A 25,378-nucleotide genomic window follows, 5' to 3' on the forward strand; every position below is an offset into this window, starting at 1 on the left:
AGAGAGAGAGTGAGCACTGGCAGACAGAGGCAGAGGGAGGCAGAGGGAGAAGCAGGCTCCCTGCCGAGCAAGGAGCCCGATGTGGGACTCGATCCCAGGACGCTGGGATCATGACCTGAGCCGAAGGCAGGTGCTCAGCCAACTGAGCCACCCAGGCATCCCGGAAAAGGTTCTTTTAAAGTTGAAAATCAAGAGGCATATTAAATTTATTATTAACTCTAATAAATAAAATAAAACAATGGAAAATCTCATTGCACCATGGCTTACATGTGAATGTGAAGTATCATAACTAAAGAGAATGTCCTATTTTTGTAAAAATTAATTATTAAATTCAGAAGAGGATAATGTGGTAAATGAATCTTCAATTTCATAAGTTCTAGCGTAAGAGTTCTTTTTCCTTAGAAGCAAAAACTTGAATGTTTGATTAATGAATTTTTATTCAGGTATCATTGGGTCTAGGGGTGCCTAGGTGGCTCAGTTGTTAAGTGTCTGGCTTCAGCTCAGGTCCTGATCCTGGGGTCCCAGGATCGAGCCCTACATCAGGCTACCTGCTCTGTAGAAAGCCTGCATCTCCCTCTCCCACTCCCCCTGCTTGTGTTCCCTCTCTTGCTGTCTTGCTTTGTCAAATAAATAAATAAAATCTTTAAGAAAATTTTTTTTTAAGTATCATTGGATCTTAAAAAAAAAAAAGTATCATTGGATCTAATAGTTGCAAATTTTGAATTAGTGGAATCCAAGCTAATGCTGCATTGATGGTGTCTAAGGATAGAAGTGTGAGGTAATATCTAGGGAAAATAAATATTTGTGAAAGACACTGAGTGATATTTCAGAATTGGATTGGGCCACTAAGCAAAAAGATGTTTCCTAAAGGTTCGGACAGGGGAGGAGAAAAAACTTCTAGGAATGATAATTTATAAGAATATGGAGTTCCCAGGATGCCTGGGTGGCTCAGTGGGTTAAGCCTCTGCCTTCGGCTCAGGTCATAATCTCAGGGTCCTGGGATTGAGCTCCGCATCAGGCTCTCTGCTCGGCGGGGAGCCCGCTTCCTCCTCTCTCTGCCTGCCTCTCTGCCTACTTGTGATCTCTGTCTGTCAAATAAATAAATAAAATCTTAAAAAAAAAAAGAATATGGAGTTCCCATATGATGCAAGTGGGAGCCCTCTGAGTGACACACTGTGAACACAGTGGTGAGCAAGGTGGACATAGTCACAGATGCTGCAAAACTTAGTCCAGTGTACAGAGGCAGACTTTGAAACAAGTGATAACACCTGAGAAAGGTATGTGCTGTGAGAGGTAGAGTACAGGCTGCTATTGATACATATCTAATTCTACATCCAGAGGGAGCATGATGGGAATTAGCCAGATGACAAGGACAGAATGTTCCAGGCAGAGGTCATGGCACATTCTAAGCCATGGATGTGAGGGATGTTGGCTTGCCCAAAGAACTGAAAAGTTCTTGGGGGAAGTGGTCAGAATGACCTTGTCGTGAAGGACATTATGAGCCATACTAAGCTGTTTGAACTGTAGATTTGAAGACGTGAGATGCCCCTGAAAAGTTCTGAGCAGCAAAGTGACATCATATTTTGGCATTAGAAAGATCATCTTAAATGCAGAGTGAAGTGTAGGTTGGAGGCTGAAGTTGGTGGCTGTGGTAGTAATATGAGTAGATGCTGAATGGTGGGCTGGCCTGATGTAGATGAGTGCTGGAATTTCTAGGAATTATTGATGGATAGGTGTGCAGGTTGAGAGAAGAGTCAAGGATGAATGCCAGGCTTGCTGTTCTCTGAGACAGGGAACCCTGGCCAAAGTGAAGAGTTCAGATTTGAAGATGTTGAGTTTGAAGAACTTATGAGGCATCCAAATGGGGGTGTCACATAGGCATGCGGAAATATGAGCCCGAGGCTCTGAAATTATGCCCTGGAAGCCATATAGAGTGGGCCTAGGACAGAACTCTAGGGAGCATCCACATTTCAGGGACAGACTGAGTCAGAGGAGCCCTCAGTGGGGACTGAGAAGGAGTAGCCAGAGTCCTTGGAGGAGGATCAGGAACCAAGGCATGAGGGCTTGAGAATCTTTCTAGAAGAAGTGGTTAATGGCATCAAATACTACCAACAGACGAAATGAGGATCAACAACTGCCCATCAGCTTTACTTATCAGAAGGTGGCTGGTGAGTTGGTAAAAGTAGCTTCAGTAGAGGGGTGAAGGCAGAAGGCAGTTTGCAGCTGGTGAAGGGTGGGCAGGAGCAGGGGGAGGGGTGTGCCGGGAGAGCAGATACAGACCCCGTCTCTGAAGGTAGAGCCCTGACGGGAACTGGGGAGGATAGAAGTTGGAGGGGTGTTGAATTCAGGATGGTTTTTGGTTTCGTTGTTTTAAGGAGGGTGCTTAAGGCATATTTAACTGTGAGACGGAGGACCTGCTAGACAGGGAATGTGACTTATATGAAAAGAAGGAATAAAATACATAGCAGAAGTTTAATTTTTCTTGGGAGTTCCTTATTGTTTTTGCTAAAATTGTGTAGAATCTTTCTCTGAAGAGCTCACAAGAATTGTGCAGTTGTCTTACATTATACAACTGAAAGGAAACAAGGGGGAGAAAGCAGGAGTGGTTCTGGAAGATTGGGGGAGAGGTTAGGGACCCGTGAGGGAGGGAGGGGCAAAGCCCTGGGCTTACACCAGACTGAAGCTGTGAATGGATTTCAATTCAGAAACCCTCAGAGTTGGAAAGGTTCTTAGACATTAACACATCAAACCTTTTTTCTTTTCCAATTTCTATTTTTTCCATTTTGTATATATGTAAGTATGTGTGTGTATGTGTATACATATATGTACACACACGTGTGTATGTGTGTGTGTGTGTGTGTATACACACCACATTTTTCTTATCCATTTGTCTATTAATGGCCACTTAGGCTGCTTCCATATCTTGGCAATTGTAAATAATGCTACAATAAACACAGGGATGCGTGTATCTTTTCAAATTAGTGTTTTCATTTTCTTTGGGTAAATACCTAGTTGTGGAATTATTGGATCATTTGGTATTTCTCTTTTTAATTTTTGGAGGAAACGCCACAGTGTTTTTCACAATGACCACCCCAGTTTGCATTCCCACCAACAGTGAGTGAGGGTTCCTTTTTCACCAGTCCTCGTCCACACTTGTTCTTGTCATTTTGATTTTAGCCGTTCTAACTGGTGTAAGGCGATATCTCATTGCGGTTTTGACTCGCATTTCCCTGATGATAGGTGATGTTGAGCAACTTTTCATGTGTGTGTTGGCCATTTGTATGTCTTCTTTGAAAAAACTTCTATTCAGAACCTCTGCCCATTTTTAATTGGATTATTTGATTTTGGGGGGTGTTGAATTGTATCTTTATATATTTGGGGTACCAACCCCTTATCGGATAAGTCATCTGCAAATTTCTTCTCCCATTCAGTAGGTTGTCTTTTTGTTTTGTTGATGGTTTCCTGTTCTGTGAAAAAGCTTTTTTAATTTGATATAGTCCCACTGGTTTATTTTGCTTTTGTTTCCTTTGCCTTAGGAGATGAATCTAGAAAAATGGTGCTATGACCAATGTCAGAGAAATTACTGCCTCTTCTAGGATTTTTATGGTTTTAGGTCTCACATTTAGTTCTTTAATCCATTTTGAGTTTTGATATACATCTTTGGAGTTCTTTTTCTCTCCAAGTACATAATTCAGTATTATCTCTTGAATGTAATGAATATTACAATATTATAAATACAAATTATATGTGTATTATAGATAACAGTTTTTCCTAAACCAATTAAGAATTCCTTATAGACATCATACCCTATACCCCTTAAGACTTCAATGTGCATTTCCTAAGAACAAGGCTATTCACTTACATCATCACAGTACAATGATCAAAATCAGATGACATTGACATAAGACTATTATTTTATCAATATACCTTATTCAAATTTCATCAATTGTCCCAATAATATTTTTTTTAAAGATTTTATTTATTTGACAGAGATCACAAGTAGGCAGAGAGGCAGACAGAGAGAGAGGGGGAAGCAGGCTCCCCGCCGAGCAGAGAGTCCGATGCGGGGCTTGATCCCAGGACCCTGAGATCATGACCTGAGCTGAAGGCAGAGGCTTAACCCACTGAGCCACCCAGGCGCCCCTCCCAATAATATTCTTTAAAGCTATTTTTATCCAGTCCAGGACCACACATTACACTCAGTTTTCATGTCTCTTTAGTTTCCTTTCATCTGGAACATTTCCTCATCCTTCCTTTATCTCTCATGACATTGATATTTTTGAAGCATGTATTTATTTTGTAGAAGATGTCTTAATTTGAGTTTGTCTCATATTTCCTCATGGTTAGATTCAGGCAATGCATTTTAGGTAGGAATTCCAGGGAGGTGATTCTTGTCTTTCTCAGTTATACCTCCCCAAGAGGATTGTCCTATTATTAGTAATGTCAACGTTGACCATTTGGTTAGGATCGTGTCCGCCAGATTTCTCCCCTATAAAATGACTGCTCTCTACTTTAAAGGTTATCTTATATTATAGGTGATGCTCTGAGACTATATAAATATTCTGTTCCTCCTAAACATTCATTCACCAGGAAGATTCTGGCCTGAATTATGATGATGACGGTTGCAAAATACGATGTTCTAATGCTATCATTTCTTCTCTCTTATTCGTTCCTGTCACTCTACTACTGTAAGGAAACCTCTCCCCACTCCATGTGTGTGCGATATATTTACCATCACTATGGACTCACAGGTGTTTTGAGAAATTAATTCTCTCCAGCACTCTCTGCCACTCTCTCCCCATTTTCCATCTCTTACTCCTCCCTGTGGGATTTCCTTTAAATTATCTAAATTGAACGCCTGAGTGGCTCAGTTGGTTAAGGTCATGATCCCAGAGTCCTGGGATCCAGTCCCTCATTGGGCTCTCTGCTGAGCAGGAAGCCTGCTTCTCCCTCTGCCTGCCTTTCCCCTTGATTGTGCTTGCACTCTCCGACAAATAAATAAAATCTTTTAAAAAATTATCTAAATTGCTGTAAAACCTTAGAGAAAACAAATCTGAGCAAAATACATGATACCTGGTTGGCAGAGGATTGGAAGAGTCACCGGCCTTCCTATATTCCACATAACACAAGATCTCTGGTAGGTATTTTGATTAATACTTGTATACCACAAAATGAACATTTATGTTTTTGTATAAATTTTAGTTTTTTGGGTTAATCTATCTCTTAGCTTTACAAATTACAGTCAGATAATATTTCCTTGTGCTTGTTAAATACCACACTTCATCATTCAATCGATTTAAACAATTGAAAGTATAAATAATCTGGGGTCATTATACTCTCTTATTAAATTAGCTCAATTGTGGCCAGAGTGTGAAAGCAGTTAGGGAAGCTAATTAACTCTTTCAGGTCCTTGGGGAGCTGTTGAATGCACTGTAATAGGATAGACTTCACAGAGACCCTGAATCAATTATTATTGAGCAGGACTGGGGTCAGCCCTTTGAGAGTCATATTTCCTATGGGTTTAGATGCAGAGAACTCTGTAGTGTTGAGGTGTATGTGTTTCATTATGTCCTATATCAGGAAGGATTATAAAATAAGCTGACACTTTGTGAGTGTTTATTATGTGCCAGGCGGACTCCTAAGCATTTTGCACAATTCATCTAATTAATTCACTTATTAGAGACACAGAAGAGTATATCCCCTCACATTTACCTGGTGCCAGCACAGTTTGTGAAGTTTCTAGGTACATAAGAGGCCCAAGCAGTGTGGTGAGTTCCCCTTTCCCTGTTCAATTTATAACCCTGGTAGAGAGGCACATGTCTGTGATCATCTCGCTGGGAAGTGAAGAATTGGGGCTTGGACTCAGAACTCCTTGTGTTTACCAGTCAGGCCTGGTCCTTTGTCTTCTTTCCCCTGAATTTTTAATTGTGGCCAAATACACATAAAATTTAACATCTTAATCATTTTTGAGTATACAGTTCAGTGATATGAAGGACATTCGTTCTGTGCAACCATCAGCACTACCCATCTCCAAAACTCTTTCCATCTTGTAAGATGGAAACTTTATATCCATTCAACAAAAGCTCCCCATTCCCCATTCTCCTTTCTCCTCCCCAAACCCCCCCAACCACATTCTACTTTGTGTTTCTATGAATTCAACCACTCTAGGCACCTGACTCTCTTGTCTTCTTGTGATTGATTGACTTGTTTCACTTTGCATAATGTCCTCAGGGTTCATCCATGTTGAAGCAACTGTCATCAGTTCCTTCCTTTCTAGGGCTGAATAATATTTCATTGTATGTATATACCACTGGGGTTGGTTCCTAGTTTTAGCTATTGTGAACAGTGCTGCTCTGGCTACAGGTCTGAAAGTATCTCTTTGAGCATTGCTTTTCATTCCTTTGGGTATATACTCAGAAATGGAATTGACAGGTCACCTGGCAATTTATTTTTATCTTTTATCTCCTTGGTTAAGTTTATTTCTGAGTATTTGATTCTTTTTCATGTTTCTATAAATGGGATTGACTTTTTTATGTTCGTTTCATATCCTGAAACTTTATTGAATTTGTTTATTAGTTCTGACTAATAGAACTAGTAGAGTCTTTAGGGCTTTCTATATATAAGATTATGTAATCTGCAACACAGGCAATTTGACTTCTTACTTTCCAATATGAATGTATTTTTTTTTCTCAGTCTTGCATAATTTCTCTGACTAGGACTTCCAGTACTATGTTGAATAGAAGTGGTAAGAGTGGGCACTCTTGCCTTCTTCCTAATCTTAAAAGAAAATCTTTCAGCTTTTAATCATTGAGTATAATGTTACTTATGGGATTGTCATATGTGGCCTTCATTATGTTGAGATACTTTCCCTCTAACCCCAATTTATTGACAATTTTTTATCATGAAAGGATGGTGAATTTGGTTAAATGTTTTTTTCTGTATCTATTGACATCATATGAGATAATCATATGATTTCTGTCCTTCATTCTGTTAATGTGGTGCATCAAATTGATGGATGTGCAGATGTCGAACCATCCTTGCATCCCAGGGATAAATCCCACTTGATTATTGTGTATTATCCTTTTAATATATTGCTGGATTTGGTTTGCTAGTATTTGGTGAGAAATTTTGCATCTGTGTTCTTCAGAGATATTGGCCTGTAATTTTCTTTTCTTATAGTGTCCTTACCTGGCTTTGGTATGAGGGTAATGCTGGTCTCATAAAATGAGTTTGGAAATGTTTCCTACTATTCAGTTTTCTAGGAGAGTTTGGGAAAGATTGGCATTAATCCTTTTATTATTTGTTTATTTATTTGGTTGTTAATTTCTGGTTATTTTATTTTATTTTTTATTAACATATAATGAATTATTTGCTTAAGGGGTACAGGTCTGTGAATCATCAGTCTTACATAATTAACAGCACATACCCAATGTCTATAACCCAGCCACCCTATCTCTCCTCTTCCATCCCCCAGCAACCCTCCATTTGTTTCCTGGGATTAAGAGTCTCTTAGGGTTTGTCTCCCTCCCCAGTCCCATCTTATTTCATTTTTTCCCTCCCAACCTTCTAGAGCCCCCCACCCTGCCTCTCAAATTCCTCATATTGGAGAGATCATATGATAAATGTCTTTCTCTGATTGACTTATTTCCCTTAGCATAGTTCCCTAGTTCCATCCACATCATTGCAAATGGCAAGATTTCAGTTTTTTGATGGCTGCATGGTATTCCAGTGTGTGTGTGTGTGTGTGTGTGTGTGTGTGTGTGTGTGTGTGTGTAAAAATTATTTTTTATTCCTTCTGTTAATTGATTTCTAGTTTCACACAACTGTGGTTGTAAAAGACAGTACAGGGTGATGTATATGCTGGGTGATCCTGTTGATTTCAGTCTTCTTAAATTTGTTAAAATGTTTTATTGTGGTCTAGCATATGATCTATTCTGGAGAACGTCTGTGTGCACTTGAGAAGAAAGTGTATCGGCTTCTATTGGATGGAATGTTCTGTCTGTGCCTCTTAGGTCCATTTGGTTATCTTTGAATTGGGTTGTTTTTTGTTGTTGTTGTTGAACTTAAGGAGCGCTTTATATATTTGGGATGTTAGTACTTTATCAGATTTTGCAACAATTTGTAAATACTGTCTTCCATTCTGTGGGATGCTTTTTACTCTACTGGTGGTGCCTTTTAATGCACAAGAATTTTTCATTTTTATGAAGTCTAGTTTGTCTATTTTTCCTTTTGTTGCTTGTTCCTTTGGCATTGTGTCCATGAAAATATCCATTGCCAAGTCCAATGTCATGAAGCTTTTGCTATATGCTTTCTTCTAATAGTTTTATAGTTTTAGCTCTTACATTCAGGTCTTGACCCATTTTGGGTTAATTTTTGTATTTGGTATTAGGTGAGGGATAGCCCATTCTTTTTATAAAAAACAAACATAATATTCTTTTCTTATTTTCTTACAATTACAATATTATTTTCTTATAATAAATTCTCTCCAGAAACAGCACATATTCACTGTAGAAAGACAGGAAAGTGGGAGGACTTAGACATAATCTTTCATAATTCTTTGGTGCATATTGTTCCAAATACATTATATATATTTAAATATAAAACCTACTGATTAGAAATTTGTTTTTTACTTAATAAAATATTATGGGCAACTTTCATGTCATTAGAAATTCTCCAGTACAATTTTTAATTACTATTTAATAACCTATTTAGAATTTACATTACTTAACAAGTCTGTTGTTAGACATGTAAGCTACTTTGAATTTTTATTAATTAAACAATTGCTAATTAAAGTATCAGTATGGCTAAATATTTGCACACATACCTATATTATTTTCCTAGGATAAATTCCTAAAAATAGAGTTTCTGAGCCCTGGACTATGTCTGCACTAAGAGTTAGGATACCTGCTGGCATGTCGCCCTTCAGAAAAGAATCAGCCAATTTACAATTCCCCCAAGCAGTATAAAGGTGTGACTGCTCACCGTGTTCTTACTAATCCTAGAAACTAAAACCTTAAGTGACCTGTGTCAATTTGATGAGTAGAAACATTTTTAATTATTTATATTTTCATTTTCATTTTTAATAATTAACAAAGTTGAACATTTTATGTCATTCATAGTTGAAAAAGAACACAAAGCCCTTTTTGTAATGTATGTTGTCAATGTTTTACAAAATGTATCATTTGCCTTTAATTTTATTTATGGTATTTATAAAAGTATTCCATTTTTTGATAGAGCTATTATCAATTATCCATTTTCTACCTCCAATGTCCTTTCTAGAAAGTCTTCCCCATTCTTAGTACATACTAATATTCATCTTTTTTCCTAGAATCTTTATATTATTATTTTAATAGTTGATTTAACTGAAATTTATTTTGGTCTGTGATGTTTGAGAGATATATAATTATTTTTTATTTTTTTATCCACTTAGTTTTTGCTTAACGTTGTTCCAACACCATGTGTGATCAAACAAAATGCTTTAATCACTTCCTAGTCTTCTATTTTTGTTCCACTGATTTGCTTACTTAAGCTCAATTGCCATACTTTTAATCACTATAGTGTTATAATATGTTCTACATTCTAGTAGAGAAAAATCTGAACCCTGTCCTCTTTTTAATTCTTTTTTAGTTGTACTTTAGAATTGTTGTCTCAGATTCCCATTCCCCTAAAACTCCCAGTGGGGAGCCAGTTGGAATTGTGTATTGTTTAGAGATCAACTGTATGTATTTGCAATGTTGAGTTTTCTCATCAAAGAACATGTGTCTCTCTATTTATTCAAATCTTTTTTTTGCATCCTTTGGTAAAGATCTGTGTTTTTCTTCTCAGACATTATTTCAGGTTACTCATTTATAGTTTCAGATACTACTTATTATTTTACCTCCCTTCCATTCTTTGTATTCTTGCAACAAATTGTACTTGGTTCCATGTTAATCTGTAATTTCCTCTCTATTATATTTTAAAACATAGTCAGGATTTATGTATCTATATTATAAGATATATTGATAAGCTTTTCTGGGCTACCTTTGACAGATCTTGCTTTTAGAATCAGCTAATTTCTAGAAATAAATCCAGCAGCTTTCCATTGTCTTCTGTGTAAGTGTTTAGAGGACATTATCCACCAGTAATAGATATGTTAAAATTCACTATTAAAACATCTGGGCCTGTCATTTGGGGGGATTGTTTTTGGTAACTTTTTTCCCCACTTACTTCTTGGTTATCAATTTTTTTTCAAATTTTCTATATATTCTTGAATCACTTCTTTTAATTTACATTTTAGTAGGGGAAAATTATCTATTTCTTCAAAAATGTTAAGGTTAGCACAAATCTCTATATAGAAAGTTTTATAATACTAAAATATCTTTTCAATAACCTCCTCTCTTATTTCAAATGTTACATTTTCTCTCTTTACTGAAACAATCAGATATTTATCTATTCACTGATCTTTTCAATATGCCAGCTTCTGAATTTATTAAATTGTCTACATAATAAAGTTTCTAATTCATTGAAAAATTCATTCATTCTCTCTGTCTACACTGTTTGTTTTCATTTTCCTAGCTTCTTGGGTTAAATATTTAGTTATTTTTATTCTCTGTTATTTAACTTTAAAAGCCCATCAGGCTATTCATTTTCCTCCGAGGATGATTTACGGTGCTTCTCATATTTTCACATGTGGTATTCCCATGTCATTAATTTTTTATGTTCCGTGATTGCGGTTCTGATTTCCTCCCTGACTCAGAAGTTATTTAGAATAAGCCAAGTATGCTTTCTTATAGGGGGAATTGAACTTTTTATCACAATCCCCTTCTTTTCTCTACCAGTATGTTTGGGAAAGAGGAATGGCAGTTTGGGGAAGTTGAGGCATTGATGAGCGATGGCCAGCACACACCTTCTTGCCCGTAGACACTTTCCTTTGTCACATACCCCCCTGTGAGCTTCAATGCTGGCCCCCACTGGCAGCAATCTGGGGGGCTTGTGTGAAAATGAAAGTAGCTCCTTACCACATCACAGCTGGCCTCATCACAGTTGCACAATACTTGGATTGTTGTATAGTGAGTGAGAGTGTGTGTGTGTGTTTGTGTGAATTAAATGCGTTTGGAGAAAGTAATTTTTTAAAAATTGCTGGAATTAGATACAAAAATCACCCAAAATGTCCTACTCCTCTATCCTGGCCGTAAGGCTGGGCGATCCCATTGTGTGTATTGGAAAACAAATCTTAAAAGAGAAAAATGGTTATCTGTTATCTGTTAAAGTTATCTGTGGCTATCTGTTAAAGTTAAAATTCTTTTTCCAAATCAAACTCCATATTAAAGGGACCGAAGACGCTTACTGTTTCTAATTAGGGTAAAAATTTTTGGCAGAGGGTTTGGTTTCATAATACAAGTACTTCCGGAATGATCTGTTTGGATTTGAGTTTGCTAGTCTGTCTTCTGGTCATGTCCTAGGATAGGTTACCCACACGGGCAGCAGCCACGTGCAGACACATGGAGTTGTCTCCCCAGGAGATCTCTCTCGTAAGTTTCCCAGTTGCTCCACAATTCCTGCAACAGTCCTCCCCGGTCAGTCCATGAAATTTTCAAGTCACCACAGTCTGGGCAATTTGAAAATTGACTTGGGTCCATGAGTTCCTTTTACTATCCCTGTATCACAATCTATGTTAAAAAAAAAAAAAAAAAAAAAAAAAGTTTTGCTTCGAGCTGACTACCTAAAAAAACAAAACCAAAAAAATTGGCCAATTTTGATTACTCCTCTAGCATTTAGATACTATGCTAGAAGGAACTGTATCATCAGGGGATGATGGAATAAAATATTTTGGTAGGAGGTGGTAAGTTTTTATTTTACTAAACAGTACTAGTAGCCAAAAGAATCAGGATCAAGGAAGTACTCACTTCGAGGGGCTTCCAAAAAACCCTACATACATTATTGCAGTTCTAGAACTCAACCTTTAAGATAGGCAGATATTTTGTGTGAACCCCATAAATGCTTTGGAAGACATCTGTTGTACGGTGCTAAGAGCCTGCATTCTGATACAAGACAGCTCTAGGTTTGCAGTCTGCCCCCTGCTCGCTGTGTGACACCTGGCAGGTCACACACCACTAGAACCATTGCTAGTAATGACAACAGTGAGACCACCTCATATGTATGGAGTGGTTGCTATATGAAGACGGAGTTTTATACTCAGTGCTTTATAGCGTTTTCTATTTATGATCTCATTTAATCCTCATGGAAACCTTGTGAGGGAGGTCCTATTGTCATCGTTTTATGAATGAGCCCAAGGAAGAACTAAGTTCTTAAAGGACACACAAGGAGCCTAGGTCTTGGGACAAGAACCTGGTGATTCTGTCTCCATGTTCTAAGTTTCAGCCACATCTACCTGCCTCCCTGAGCCGCAGTTTCCTTGTCTGTAAGGTCCGAACAATGGTAACCTTTGTAAAGTGTTGGCAGGAGGGTCAGAGATTATGGAGTAAGACATCTCCATTCTTCTTTGCACACATCTCTGCGAACAGAGACAACCTCTACTCACTTGATAGAATTACTACAGGTTCATCAGGGCCAATGAGCAGGGTCACCCATGGCCCCGGCACCTGCCTTGTGACTATTGGGATGCCTGCCCAGACATATGAACTCTCTAGTCAACATTTTTCTGTTGGTAAGCTTACTTTCTCCTTCATGCATCTGTGTTTTTAACTTCTTCCTACAAAATTTTCCTGCTGGCAGCTCTAGCTGCCATGGTGGGATTTTACCCAGGAAATTTTGTGATGTTATCTGACCTGATAGCATTTACACACATTTTTAAAGACTGTTGCAAAATCAGAAATCTCAGTATAAGAGAGCCACATCCAAGGCAGAAGTCTGGTTCAACAGTCCCCACTTCCATGGCAGCCCTTTCATAAACACTAACAACTACCAGAGAGCAGCATTACAAAGCACCAGTCACTACTTAACTGTGCACAGAAAGGCTAAGATGTGTAAACATTAAAGATATGCATTTTTTTGCTATTGGAGATACTTTGAGGCCAGACCTACAGAATGCAACAGCTGCCGTCCAGAGCCTTCCTGCACCAAGAGATGTTGGTCTGGAAATTCCAGGCCTGGCCAGACAGCTTCTAGTCCTCACAGGACCCTGCTGGATGTCACCCAGATGTTCTCTGGCCCCACAGCACCAGCAGGGAATGTATGATCTGTATCTGGAGCTCCTTCTACTCCCTGCCCTAGGCCGTGATGGCTCAAAACCACAGGTCATGCGAAGGGTCCTTGGCTAGTCTGTCACACAGTTGTTTAAATGCCTACCAGGCTAAAATTTCCATTTCCAAAGCAATCTTTTCCCAACATGTGGATCCAGGTCAGAACGCTCTGGGGGGCTTGTTACAAATGCAGATTCCTCTGCCTGACTGTGAGATCATTTGTTTCTCTTGTTAGCATGGAAGCCCTGAAGAGTAGAAACTGGTCTGTTCCCCCAATAGTGTGTGGTGCCTAGTACGCGCTCAATACATATTTGTAGAAAGAATTAATTCCTGGGCCCTATAATCAACCTCCTGAATCAAAATCCCTAGGAGTGGGGTCAAGGAATCTGCATTTTAAAGGCACACCCAAGTGATTTTTATGCACACTAAATTTTAAGAATCCTTGTTCTAAAGTAATTGAGCAAATTCTAAGATAAACAGAAAGATGGAAAGTTTTGGCCCCAGAGGCCCCCATACTAGCTGTCTGGCCAGTCATTAAGGTAAATTCACCAAATTAGTATCAACCCTGAGTTAAACTTCTGCCTTCTGCTCACCTAACCTCCAACAAATACCCGCCACCTTCAGGCTCTGGGATCCTAAGTGGATAGAACAAGTATCTTGGGCAGAGTGCCCAAGGGTATCTGGAACCTGCCCCGTCAAGAGCCACAACCATTGCTTTCTGCCTGAACTTGATTATTTTACCAGCCCGCCCCAAAACTCTGATAGGGAAATGGAACAGACTGTTCATTACTGTTTTCCCCAGCATGCTTGAATGACACTTCTGATCCAGGAAAGTCAGATATTATCCGCAAGGATTTATCTTATCTTAAAAGACTCCAATCTTTCTAAATAGGTTTCCTATCTGGTTGACCTTTCTAGGAAGCTTGGTGTCCTCTGTCTAGTTACAGTCAACCTTTTACCAGCATTTGATCTTGGGCAGTCACGTCCCTTCTCTTGGCCACTTCCTCGTTTGAAAAATGAGACAATTAGACTGGAAACAGGTCTTCAGCCCCTTCGGATTATAATGTACCCTGATCTGTGACTTCTTGGTGACACCTTACTGCCTATGCTTAACAAAACACCGAGGTGTGATTAGACCCGCGAATTGCCGCTCTCAAACTTGTCACCCAAAACTCTCCAAAAAAGAGTGTTTTACTCTCCTTGGGCACGTAGAAAACTAAAGAAAGTTGGGGATTTGCAAACTGTTTCTGAGAATCCTCTCTCAGCTTCTACATTTACCTGGAAAAATACAATAGCAATTTTAATGTGCTGAAAGCTTTATGTAAAAGACAGTTATAATACCCAAATTTCTTCTGAAATCTGCACATTTTATTTATATCGGCGCTGAAGCAAGGTGTTTGAGCATAGCCTGAACTAGAGACATGGAAAATCACTGCTTCGTGGGCTGCCCCCCAGGCCGAGCTGTGAAATGTAGGGAGAAGTGTAGGGAGCGAACTCCTTGTCCCCAGCCCGGCCCCCTGCTTTTCCCTTCCCTCTGTCCTTTCTTCAGAAGCCCCATCTCACCAAAGTTCCCTAGAGGTGGGCTGCTCCCACCCCAGATTGTACCCTTACCACCATAGATAGGTTCACTGTCCTTTGTTCCAACCCAGCCTGACTAATGACTGGTAACTTGTCCCTTCCTGTTGCCAGATAATTGCGTTTTAACTGCCTTCCATTGGAAGACAGCGTCACATAAATTAGTGGTTCTTAAGGCGTTCAGGCCTAATGTCTGCTTTACATGCCAACTCCTTTGCAGTGCCTCCCTTATAAGCCTGGAATGAAAGTTGCTGGAAATAAAACTTACTATATAATGCCCAAAGTATTTTTATAAAATGGGTGTTAGGAAAGTAAGTCATAATAAAATAACACATTTCAGTGTGTAAAACTTAGAAGGTATAATGAAGTAGCCCAATGCTTGCTCTATACCTAAAGTCACAGGGACAGCCAGGAATGGATTATTGACTTCAAGACAAATACCAGCCCCTCCCCCCACTGCTCCCTAAATGCCAATAGCCTTTCCCATCTGTTATTGTGACAACCTCCTGCCCATAATTTGTTTTTCCAAACTGCCTTTTAAAAACCTAGATCGATGACCCTGATGTGAAAAGTTAAGCCAGTTTAGCAACCTCAAGAGAGCTATTTTAAAATTTTTTCACTGTTGGGGCGCCTGGGTGGGTTGAAGCCTCTGCCTTCGGCTCAGGTTATGACCCCAGGGTCCTGGGATCGAGCCCCACACCCCCACATCGGGCTCTCTGCTCAGCGGGGAGCCTGCTTCCTCCTCTCTCTCTGCCTGCTTCTCTGCCTACTTGTGATCTCTGTCTGTCGAATAAATAAATAAAATCTTTTTTAAAAAATTGTTTTTTCACTGTTCCTGGCACCATGCAACGACTCTGTCCTTTCCCTATTTTTCCCCTCAAAGTCTTGGAAGATGGATGTCATCATACATAACAATCTCAACAATAAAACCTAACAATTATGGAGTGCTTCCCACATGCCGAGGACTTTTAAAATCATTTTGCATTTATCAACTCACTTAAACCGCATAACTCCATAAGTAATATTATGATCACTGTGTTCCAGGGACAGTAATGAGAGGCACAGGGAAATCAAGTCACCTGACTAAGATCACACATCTAGCTCCATCTAGTTTCTTGTAGAAACCAACTCCTTTGATTATTATAATAATGGGGTTTTATAATTAGCCTAGAATTATCTGTGTTTTTATTTTAGGAAAGAAACATTTCGGGGAGGAAAGAAAGGATGTTTCTTTTTCCAAAGTCCGTGTATCTAATTGTTTGAAATTTGAGCCCATGTTTTTCTGGCCGGCTTCAGGCTTTTAGTACTTAGAATGTAATTCGGTAGCTTTTTTAATGTTTTCATTCAATTGTTTCGAATGGATTTCTCTTCTTGGCATGTCATCTATATGTGAAATTGCAGCTACATTCATTCAAAGGTTGGGAATACAAACCTCTTTTCTGCACTGTCCTTTCATTGCCAAGTGTCTTATGCCAAAGCAGGCTTGTTTTTAACCGAGTTAGGGGGATGACCTAAAAAGCAGGTTCTGTGTAGCCTAGAGGGCCCCGTGGCTGTTCTAACAGCACCGTGTGCTCACGAGTCCCTCGATGTGTCAGAAATTACATCCTGCATCTTTCAGGGAGGAACTGCGTTTCTTCCTGGAAACAATCAACGAGTTGTTTTAACTGATCATTTAGGGTTGACCTTCTACCCTGATGCGGCTGCTTGTAAAGACCACAAAGTAAACTATTTGGAGCAAACCTCTGATGTATTTATTTTTCCTTTCAGGGGGAAAATGATCCCATCTGATCTCGAAAGACGGATCCTTGAAGCCAAACAAAAAGTAAGTGTTTGTAGGGAGCTTCATCCAGCCCATAACAAGCTAAGGGTACATATTTCTGATTCCATCCAGTGGAGAACACTCTTTGGTTTGGGTTTTTTTGTTTGTTTGCTTTTGGGGTTTTGGGTGGGGCTGTAGTGGGGGGCAGAGGGAAAGGGAGAGAGAATCCCAAACAAGTCCCACAGCCAGTGCAGAGCCCAGTGCGGGGCTGGATCTCACAACCCTGAGATCATGACCTGAGCCAAAAATCAAGAGTCAGACACTTTACCAACTTAGCCACCCAGGTGCTGCCACTTTCGTTTTGTTTTGAAAAGAGGACCCAATTCTCAACCTCCCCGATTTACTGAGAATATGGGATTTTTGTATCTAGTCATTATTTATTTCTCTGAGTTGCAGCCCCTGCTTTGGAAAGACCTAAGTTGCTGTTTAAATAATATACCCTGTGATAACATATACGGTGATGCTGTAGGAGTTTCTACAGCATTCGTCTTTTTATGCACTGAGAATTGGCGTTAAACAGATATCCATTTGAAAGATCATTTTCACAAGTGGAAAATACCACAATACCAATGCAGCATGAGTTACCACGGTGTGGTTATTTGAAAGGGGCCAATTTTTCCTGCCTAGGAATATGGTTATTATGATTGGCTCTCCAAGCATCTTTTCCTCTGGCAAGCAATTTAGAAGTCATAGAAGCAGCAAGTTCTGGAGACCTGTGAAGGATTCCCACAAAGCTCTAGAAAGTCATTTCTGTCCCTGGGTGGTTTGCAAACCAGAGAACTTGTTTGTAGAACTCCCTTAATGTAACTGTTAGTGGATAGGATCTACGGTTCTTCGTTCAATGGCAGGCCATGTGCGTTTGATTATTATCAACTTAGGAATAGTTATTTCTTTTCTCTGCCTTTTATTTTTTTTTTCCTACAAAGTGGCAGCAGGAGGTTCCCCAAGTTCCTGTATTCGAACTACTTCCAGTATTGAAAACCACAAGATTAAACCTTTGCTGCCACCTAAAGACGGACTCTGACATCCTGTCACATCACAGCTCTGTTCATTCTGTTTGAGGCACTCTTCTACTAGCTTCTAGCAACTTTCATTTAGCCAGGGCCAGACAGACTGAAGACTACTTAGATGATGGTCATGGCTTATTGTCTAGCCCACATGAACCCTTCCCTCTAAGGCATCCCAAATAAATGATCTCACGGTTTTCCAAAAAGGAATAATGGGGTCGGTCGGATTTCCTTCTTCTTATTCTTTTGCCTGCTCACTCTAGGGGACTGTTATGTAAAAGTAAGATTAGAAAGTGAGCAAAAAGGAAGACTAGAAAGTGAACAAAGTTGGGGGGAGGAATATCTACCTGGAATACATAAATGGCTGCAGGCCACCATAAAGCTCCCTCACCTCTGGGTCCAGTGTGGCCTCTCCTGAGAACCAGTGTCTATTCTCCTAAGGAAACTGGCAGGTCCAACAGAATGGCCTGGAGAACTCAGATCCTGGAGATCTAAAATATCCTCCCAGGCTCTAAAGGGTCAACAATCCTCGTCATGGTTCCAAAACTGGAGATGTATGTATGACAGAGGGAGAATATCTGCTGTTTTTTATCAGCTTAAAAAAAAATAATAATCAGGACTCCTTGGTGGCTTAGTTGTTTAAGAGTCTGCCTTTGGCTCAGGTCATGATCTCAGGGTCCTGGGATCGAGTCCCGCATCGGGCTCCCTGCTCAGCAGGGAGTCTGCTTCTCCCTCTGCCTCTGCCTGCTGCTCCCTTGCTTGTGCGCTCGTGCACACGCTCTCTCTCTCACAAACAAATAAACAAAATGTTTTTTAAAAAATTAGAAAAAAAAATCCTTGACACCCTGTTTGTTTGACATTGTTTGGGGCTATCTTGTTTGTGTAGGGATTTGTTCCTTTCCTTGTGAGCGCCACAGCTGGGACCACTGTGTACGGAGCATTTGACCCCCTCTTGGCGGTTGCTGATATTTGCAAAAAGTACAAGATCTGGATGCATGTGGATGTGAGTATCCCATAGGGGCGGCCACGAAAACGTCCTTGCACATTTATTCATTTGAGGCTCATGGAATGAAATCTGTTTTCTCTCTCTTTCTCTCTCTCTCTCTTTTTTTCCTTTGGGAGCCTATTTTCAGAATGGGGATATTTAAGCTTTTGAAGAGTGCAGAGACAAAGTAGCACACAACTCACACAATCCCCAACATTGACTGGAGGAAGTCAGAGGCTGACCTGCCTTAATGTCCCCAACATGATAATAGGCTTATTTGTATGACCAGTACCCAAGCTGAGCATTTAGCTCTTGATTCTTCAGTCCGTAACATCCTTGGAGGAATGCAACTACGCACGTCCATACACAACCACACACATATAGTTTGTACTTCCCTACAAGAATGATCCAAGAGGTAAAAAAGAGTTACATTTACATAGGAAGCCCCGGAGGGTGGGGGGCACTCAAACTCAAGTCAGATATTTGTATATTTGGAGAAGAAAACAGACATGAGAGCTTGCTTACTAGGAAGTATGGGCCACCAGATTTCCAGTTTCTTAGCTGAGCCAGCTAAGAAGATAAATGATATTTGAAATGTTTTTGACTCCAGACCTAGTCACACTGAAATGAAGATGTGCCCACCAAAACATTTTCAAATTTAAAAAAAAAATTGTTAAGATTTAGAAGGACAAATAGAAGCAATTTAAGCTTAGACCGGTATGACTCAAAGTGTGGTTCAAAGACCAGCTGTTATCTGCAGTCTGCTTGTTACTAATCCACTATTACTCAGCAAAGCTCAACCAGGAAGATTTCCATGATCCCCCCGTGTTCCCCTGCTAGTGTTACCAGTCTTCTTTCCCTCCCCTGATTCACAGTGTGAGTTGTTCTTCTATGATCTTTCTTTTGCAGGCAGCTTGGGGAGGGGGATTACTGATGTCCCGGAAGCACAAATGGAAACTGAGCGGCGTGGAGAGGTACACCCACTTTTCTTGTTAACAATGTAAAGGGTGAAAGCTAAATGTGAAAAGCAAGTTTCACACAATTTCCAAGCGCTCTTGGAACACACGTGAGCCCATTCTCTGCAGTGTCGGTGTGCCTTGACCTGTGTGGTCATAGACTGATGAATATCATGTGTAAATAACAGAAAGACATCCAATCCTCTATCCAGTGGCCCAGGCAGAATGTTTCTCAAACAGAGATTCCTACCTGGAGTCCGTGGTTGGCCAGAGGACTCAGGAATGACCTTCCTACAGTCTCTGAACCAACGACCAAAATTATTTAAAACCTGTTGGCAGGTCATAGTTTCCTAGGGAGAAGATCTATCCTAAAAGGATAACTTCCGCTGCTGCAAGTAAACCAACAAATGACTTTGCACTATATAATTTATCAGCATTGAAAGCATGGGTTTGGGGTTTAATACGGCCAGTGGAAAGCAAAACTTACTTGTGAGAGCATCATTTCATGGTTTCATTCCCATGACAATTTCCTTTTTTTTATGTAGCTTTGATAGATGCCGCAAAGCAGCTTTTTTCTCCCCCCAGAGACTAAGCAGTAGATTGTTGAGAAAAGCTACTAAACCTAAAAGAGGTGAAGGGGTGATATTGAATTAATGTAAAACATATTCAGGTCTCAAGAGAAAAGGGAAAAAAAATGATAGAATGCAAAATCAGCCTTGGGCTTTGCTGACCGTGCACAGAGGAAGCTCGGCGTTCCCCAGTTCTCCCATGACATCCTGGCAGGTCAGCAGCCGAGGTGAGCTCTGACCCTCCAGGCAACTAACTGAGAAAGCCTGAGCTTGTCCGAGAGGCTGCCAAGGGCCCAGCATGCCCTGCCGAGTAGCCAGATGCTGCCCAGAAAGAGTTTCCCATTGGATCTGCCGCTAGACATCTCGGCACAGTCTCTGCTCTGGGATGAGGCGAGGGGCCGATGGAGCATGGGAGCACCTGACGGCACAGACGCTGCGCGGCCAGGCCGGGATGGATGCGCAGGGCGGGCTCTGCGATGCCCGGGACCACTCAAATGCAGAGAACCCGACGGGGTGGGGTCACCGAAGCAAAGTCAGGGGTACAGTGCCTCGCTCGTGGAAGACTCAAGAGACCAGCTGAGGCCCAAGTCAGCAGGGCAGCTGTCCGTGAGCCAGCCGGCTGGGGTCAGGCGCTGGCAGGGAGCACCCCCATGCCCTGATGGCAGGTTCCCATTTAGCGATGGGAGGCTGAATGCGGACAGAGCCCCAGCCAGCCTGAGCCAGTCTTGGCCTCTGCCTCTGGTCCTCTGGGGCTACTCCCTTGCCCAGTTCCTTTTTGCCATGAAGATCTCTACGAAAGCAGACACTTAAGGAGAAGGCAGTGCACTACACAGGGAAAGATGATGGAAGGGGAAAAAAGAACAGGTTGGAAGGTGCCTGCTCAGACGGTCAGAGCAAAACCGAGTTCTCGTGCTTTTGAGAGCTGGCCTGTCCACAGTACTTTCTCTCCTTTGGTTTCTTTCTGACTGGAATGAAAAGTAAGCGTCTATTATTGTACCTTTAATGCCACCTAGGACTCTGAGTGCCGAAAGCCCTGGCGCGTCCTCCACCATGATGACTTAAAAGCTCACTAAATTACCCACCCTGAGCCTTTGAAAAATAAACACCCACACACTTTTGAACTAAAGACTATTATTTCGGAGCAAAGCTTCGAACATTCACCATGGAACACAGAGTCTGCTCCAACTGTCGCAGTTCTGAAATCGTATTGTAACTGGATCTACAAAGTCGAAGAGCCAAAGATGAAGTCCCCGAAAATGAGGGACTGCCACCTACGTGCCCAAGACCATCCGTCTTGCTGACTTATTGGCAAAAGGCACGCCGTCTTTGCTGAATACGGTTGTAGAGCCAGTGGAAACCCCTGGGCATAATGGGCATGGGGATTCGTTTAGGGACAAAAATTTGCCTCCTTTGGGGGTACCCAGTTTCCCAAGGATTCACTCTAAAGGGGAGGAAACTGGTGGTCAATTCTTGTCCCCAGATCAGGAGGTGCTCCCGTGCCCAGTCGTCCTCTTAACAGAATGGCACAAGTAACCAGAGCCTACCTGGCATTCCCTGCAAGTACCTACCAAATTCTTAGAAACGGCTTTCCTCCTTGCTAATCCTGTCCAATCTTCTAGAGACAGCATAGCCGAGAGGGTGTGTCAAGGGCCCTAACGCTCCCAAGTATGCTTCTGTGCACTGCCCGCTGTCTCCTTTAATCCCTCCCCACAGCAGGCTGCGGCTTGCCTGCAGTGTCCCCCTGTGGTCGCCCCCTCTGAGCCAGGGGTTTAGAAATTCAGTTCAGGAGAGATTGAACCTCTGCCCTATGCAAGGCACAGCAGCAGGCCCAGCGAGGGCCCAGAGACGACTGTGGTGTGAAGCCCGTTTTCAGAGGGCTCGGGATCTACTAGGGGAGAGTGACAACCAGTGATGGCTTCAGCTTCAAGGCAGAGGAAGTAAAGGCTCAGGGGCAGACTAGCGAGCTGATTGGCAAGCACAGAGAAAGGGATGATTCCTGCTAAACAGGGTCAATTCAAGGAAGCCTCTGCACGGGGGTGGGCACTGGTGCTGCCTCACATGGAAGTGGAAGATGGACGCTCGCGGCGAAGATCAAGGGCACGGAGGTCTGGAAGTGTCCTCGGAGGAAGTCCAGATAAGTTTGCAGGGAGCCTGAGGGACTCACGGCTGTGACTAGGAAGCTCGTGGGGGTGTCCACAAGTGTTGCGCAGGGAGTCTCAGTGGAGGACCTGCCCACAGGGCCAAGTCGGGATCCGTAAATCCCTGAGCTGCGGGTCTCTGCTGCAGGAGCCACTAGTTTGCATGGAGAGCATTCTATACCTCAGCTTGGGAGTGGGGAATGAAAGCCCTTGTCATAGCAGCCATGGGGGCACAGGGCGGGTAGGGGGCAGTGAGGGGACAAGTCATAGCATCTCACCTGCCCTTTGGAGACACAGCTCTGGATTCAGAGGAGATGGAGGCCAGGGATCCAGTAGAAGCCACTGAGCTCTTGAGAATGTCCAGGTGAGAGGTAGCGGTGGTGGGAGAAGCTGGGGGTACAAACCGGGCGGTAGCAGCCGGAACGGCAATGAATGGAGGGACCGAGCAGTGTGGCTTATCCAGGCAAGAGGACAAACCATCACAGGGACCTGCTCGTCTACAGGACCACGTATAATTCAAAGAACCGGTGCTTCTGTTGACCTCCCCTGCTTCTGAAACATTCTGTGTGTTTATATAGATAAGTCACTCTCTAGTTAGACGAAGAGCCTTGTATATTACAGAATGCTTTGACACTCTTTGTATATAATACTTCTTTTTGACTTATTTTCCAATACTTTAAGAAATTCCAGAGACTTTCCATCTTTTTTTTTTTTAGGTTTTATTTATTTATTTGATGCACAGAGAGAGATCACAAGTAGGCAGAGAGAGAGGGGGAAGCAGGCTCCCCGGTGAGCAGAGAGCCCGATCCCAGAACCCTGAGACCATGACCCAAGCCGAAGGCAGAGGCTTAACCCAATGAGCCACGCAGGTGCCCGAGACTTTCCATCTTGACAGACTTTACAGACTTCTATAATATGTTGAAAAGTATGGGGGATCTTTTTTTGTAGATATCTTTGACCCAGCTAGCATTAGCTTGCCGTACTCTCTGAAACATCTTCCTCCAAAATTCCAAGCACCAAGTACTACAGAATAAAGCACTTTATACAGAGTTAAAAAAAAAAAAAAAAGGCTAGAACTGAAAGGGGAGATGTCGGGAGAGCAGGAAGAAGAAAATGCTACTAACACGCTGAGGTTTGAGAGCTGGATGTGTGGGAGGAAGACAGTGTGAGGCGCTGAGGCACAGAACACACGAGGAAGAACAGATCTGGAAGGATGAGGAGGGGCAAGTTAATGAGTTTGTGTGGGGTCTGCTAAGTTTGAGGGGCAAATGAGGGCACAAGGACAGGTCTTAAGACAGCCCTCAGGGAGTCAGCTTTCTGTAAGTTAACAGTAAATCAAAGAAGCCACGTGACTGAACCTCACAGCAAAACACTTTGAAATGAACCTAGGGCTGTTTTTCATAAATTGCCAACATTTCTCGAACAAACTAAGGGCATGTCACTGAATCACTCTGTGCAGCTTTTTGCTGCATTTATGAGGCAGCCCCTCTGCGAGACAGGCAGGACAGGGAACTCAGTGAGGGTAGTTGTGGGGCTCGGCAGCATCTACTCTAGAAAGACAAGTTGGCCACTGCCAACTTTGTCGAAACAAACACCTCCAGTCAGAGAAATTTTCTTCCCCATCAGGTGTCACTACTGAAGAAGCTGAGTTTCGTCAGGATTAGGCATGACGCTGTGGAATATTCTAGAAGCGCTCAATGTCACAAAGTGTGTAAATGATAGAATTGGAATCAATAGTAGGAGCCAACCTTATTTAATGCTTACTGTGTATCAGAAGATGAGCTGGCCTATTCACTGATTCAGATGAGATCCCCAGGCCAGTAAGCATTCTCCAACTGGCCAGCTGACGCCCACCATTCATCAGACAGAAGAATGGGATCGTTCCCAGCTTCTCATTTCTTCCCAAGGTTCTTGCATCTTGAGTACAGGGAGCAGGCGAGCCCAAGTCTGTTGTTCAGCCAGAGGACAGGCAGCGACCCACAGCACTTTGGAGACAGCTGCCCTGGGCTGCTCTACTTTCCCTCTTCTTGTGCCTCTGTTTATACCAAGGTCACATTCATGATTCTCCTCCCCAAGGATCCCTTAGGCTCTCAGAAGACATGCACAGGGGTTCTTCTGGCCTGATAAATACACCAAGTGAGCAATGGGAACTCACTCACTGAGAGGACACTTGCTTTCCCTGGGAGCTGGAGGGGGAGCTGGTTGGAGCTGTCCAGGGGGAGTGAGGGAGAGAAGATGAATGAAGCTGAAGAAGTCTGAAGAGAAAGTAACACTTGATCACTGATCTTACTTAACAATAAGTAAGATTTATCCAAGCGAAGCAAAGAGAGAAGACATTCCAGGAAGAGAAAACAGCATTAAGAGACCCAGGAGCATAAAAATAGCTTTTTCTGAGAATAAAAAATAATCTGGTGTGATGAAAATGGTGTCATGAAAAATGAAAATGGGCATGGGATAGAGCGAGGACACAAGACTGAACACATGGCCTGTACTCACCCCTGATGGCATCATCATCACCCTCATCATCATTATTATTATCACTACTACTACTACTACTACTACTACTACAAGAATCTGACACAGAACTATGGTTTAGACTTTCAAATAGCGTAAATCCTTGACCATCTCTATTGATGGGAGGTCTGAAGTCCTCAGACATCAGACCTCAGAGAGAGATCCCATCTCTACTGATGGGAGAGCATCGTGATTCTCAAGTGTGCTGGGATAAAATAGTTTGGAAACTGCTATCGAAGCCATAGCATATTCCACCTGTGGTCTAGAAGGACGTATCTAGGTCAGAGAAGAGATGGAAATGGGATGAACTAGAAGCTATTATGAAAGGACAGATATGAAAAATGTAATTCATTTGAAGAGGAAGGAGAAGATGGGTGAGAAGAACAAAATTAAGCAGGGAAATGAGCCATCACTCTGAGCCCCAAGCCACTATGGTAGTGCCTCCAGGAACAACAGAAGCACGCAAGGATAATCCCTTCACCTGCATGGTGCCCTTCTCTGTGGCCGCCAAAAGCAGGACGCGGGAGTGGATGACCCCAGTCACTCAAAGGGACTCTCAGACCATATGGAGGCTGGCCAGATTCCTCCATGGGAGCTAAGGGAGGGAGCCCATGAAGACGCCCACACTTGCTTT

At 42.0% G+C, this 25,378-nt stretch overlaps 1 protein-coding gene across 1 annotated transcript in view; it reads left to right on the forward strand.

Annotated features, from left to right (window-relative positions):
- Window positions 1-25,378, forward strand: part of GAD2 (glutamate decarboxylase 2) — a gene marked incomplete at both ends in the record, with an annotated part of 72,428 nt that overhangs the window by 30,280 nt on the left and 16,770 nt on the right. The window contains 3 exons of the mRNA XM_080812135.1: window positions 16,524-16,578; window positions 18,469-18,585; window positions 19,477-19,541. Coding sequence (XP_080668261.1) covers window positions 16,524-16,578; window positions 18,469-18,585; window positions 19,477-19,541 — 237 coding nt within the window. The remainder of the gene's footprint in view (window positions 1-16,523; window positions 16,579-18,468; window positions 18,586-19,476; window positions 19,542-25,378) is intronic.

The sequence above is a fragment of the Martes martes genome, assembly GCF_963455335.1.
Source record: "Martes martes genome assembly, chromosome: 8".
Lineage (NCBI taxonomy): Eukaryota > Metazoa > Chordata > Mammalia > Carnivora > Mustelidae > Martes > Martes martes.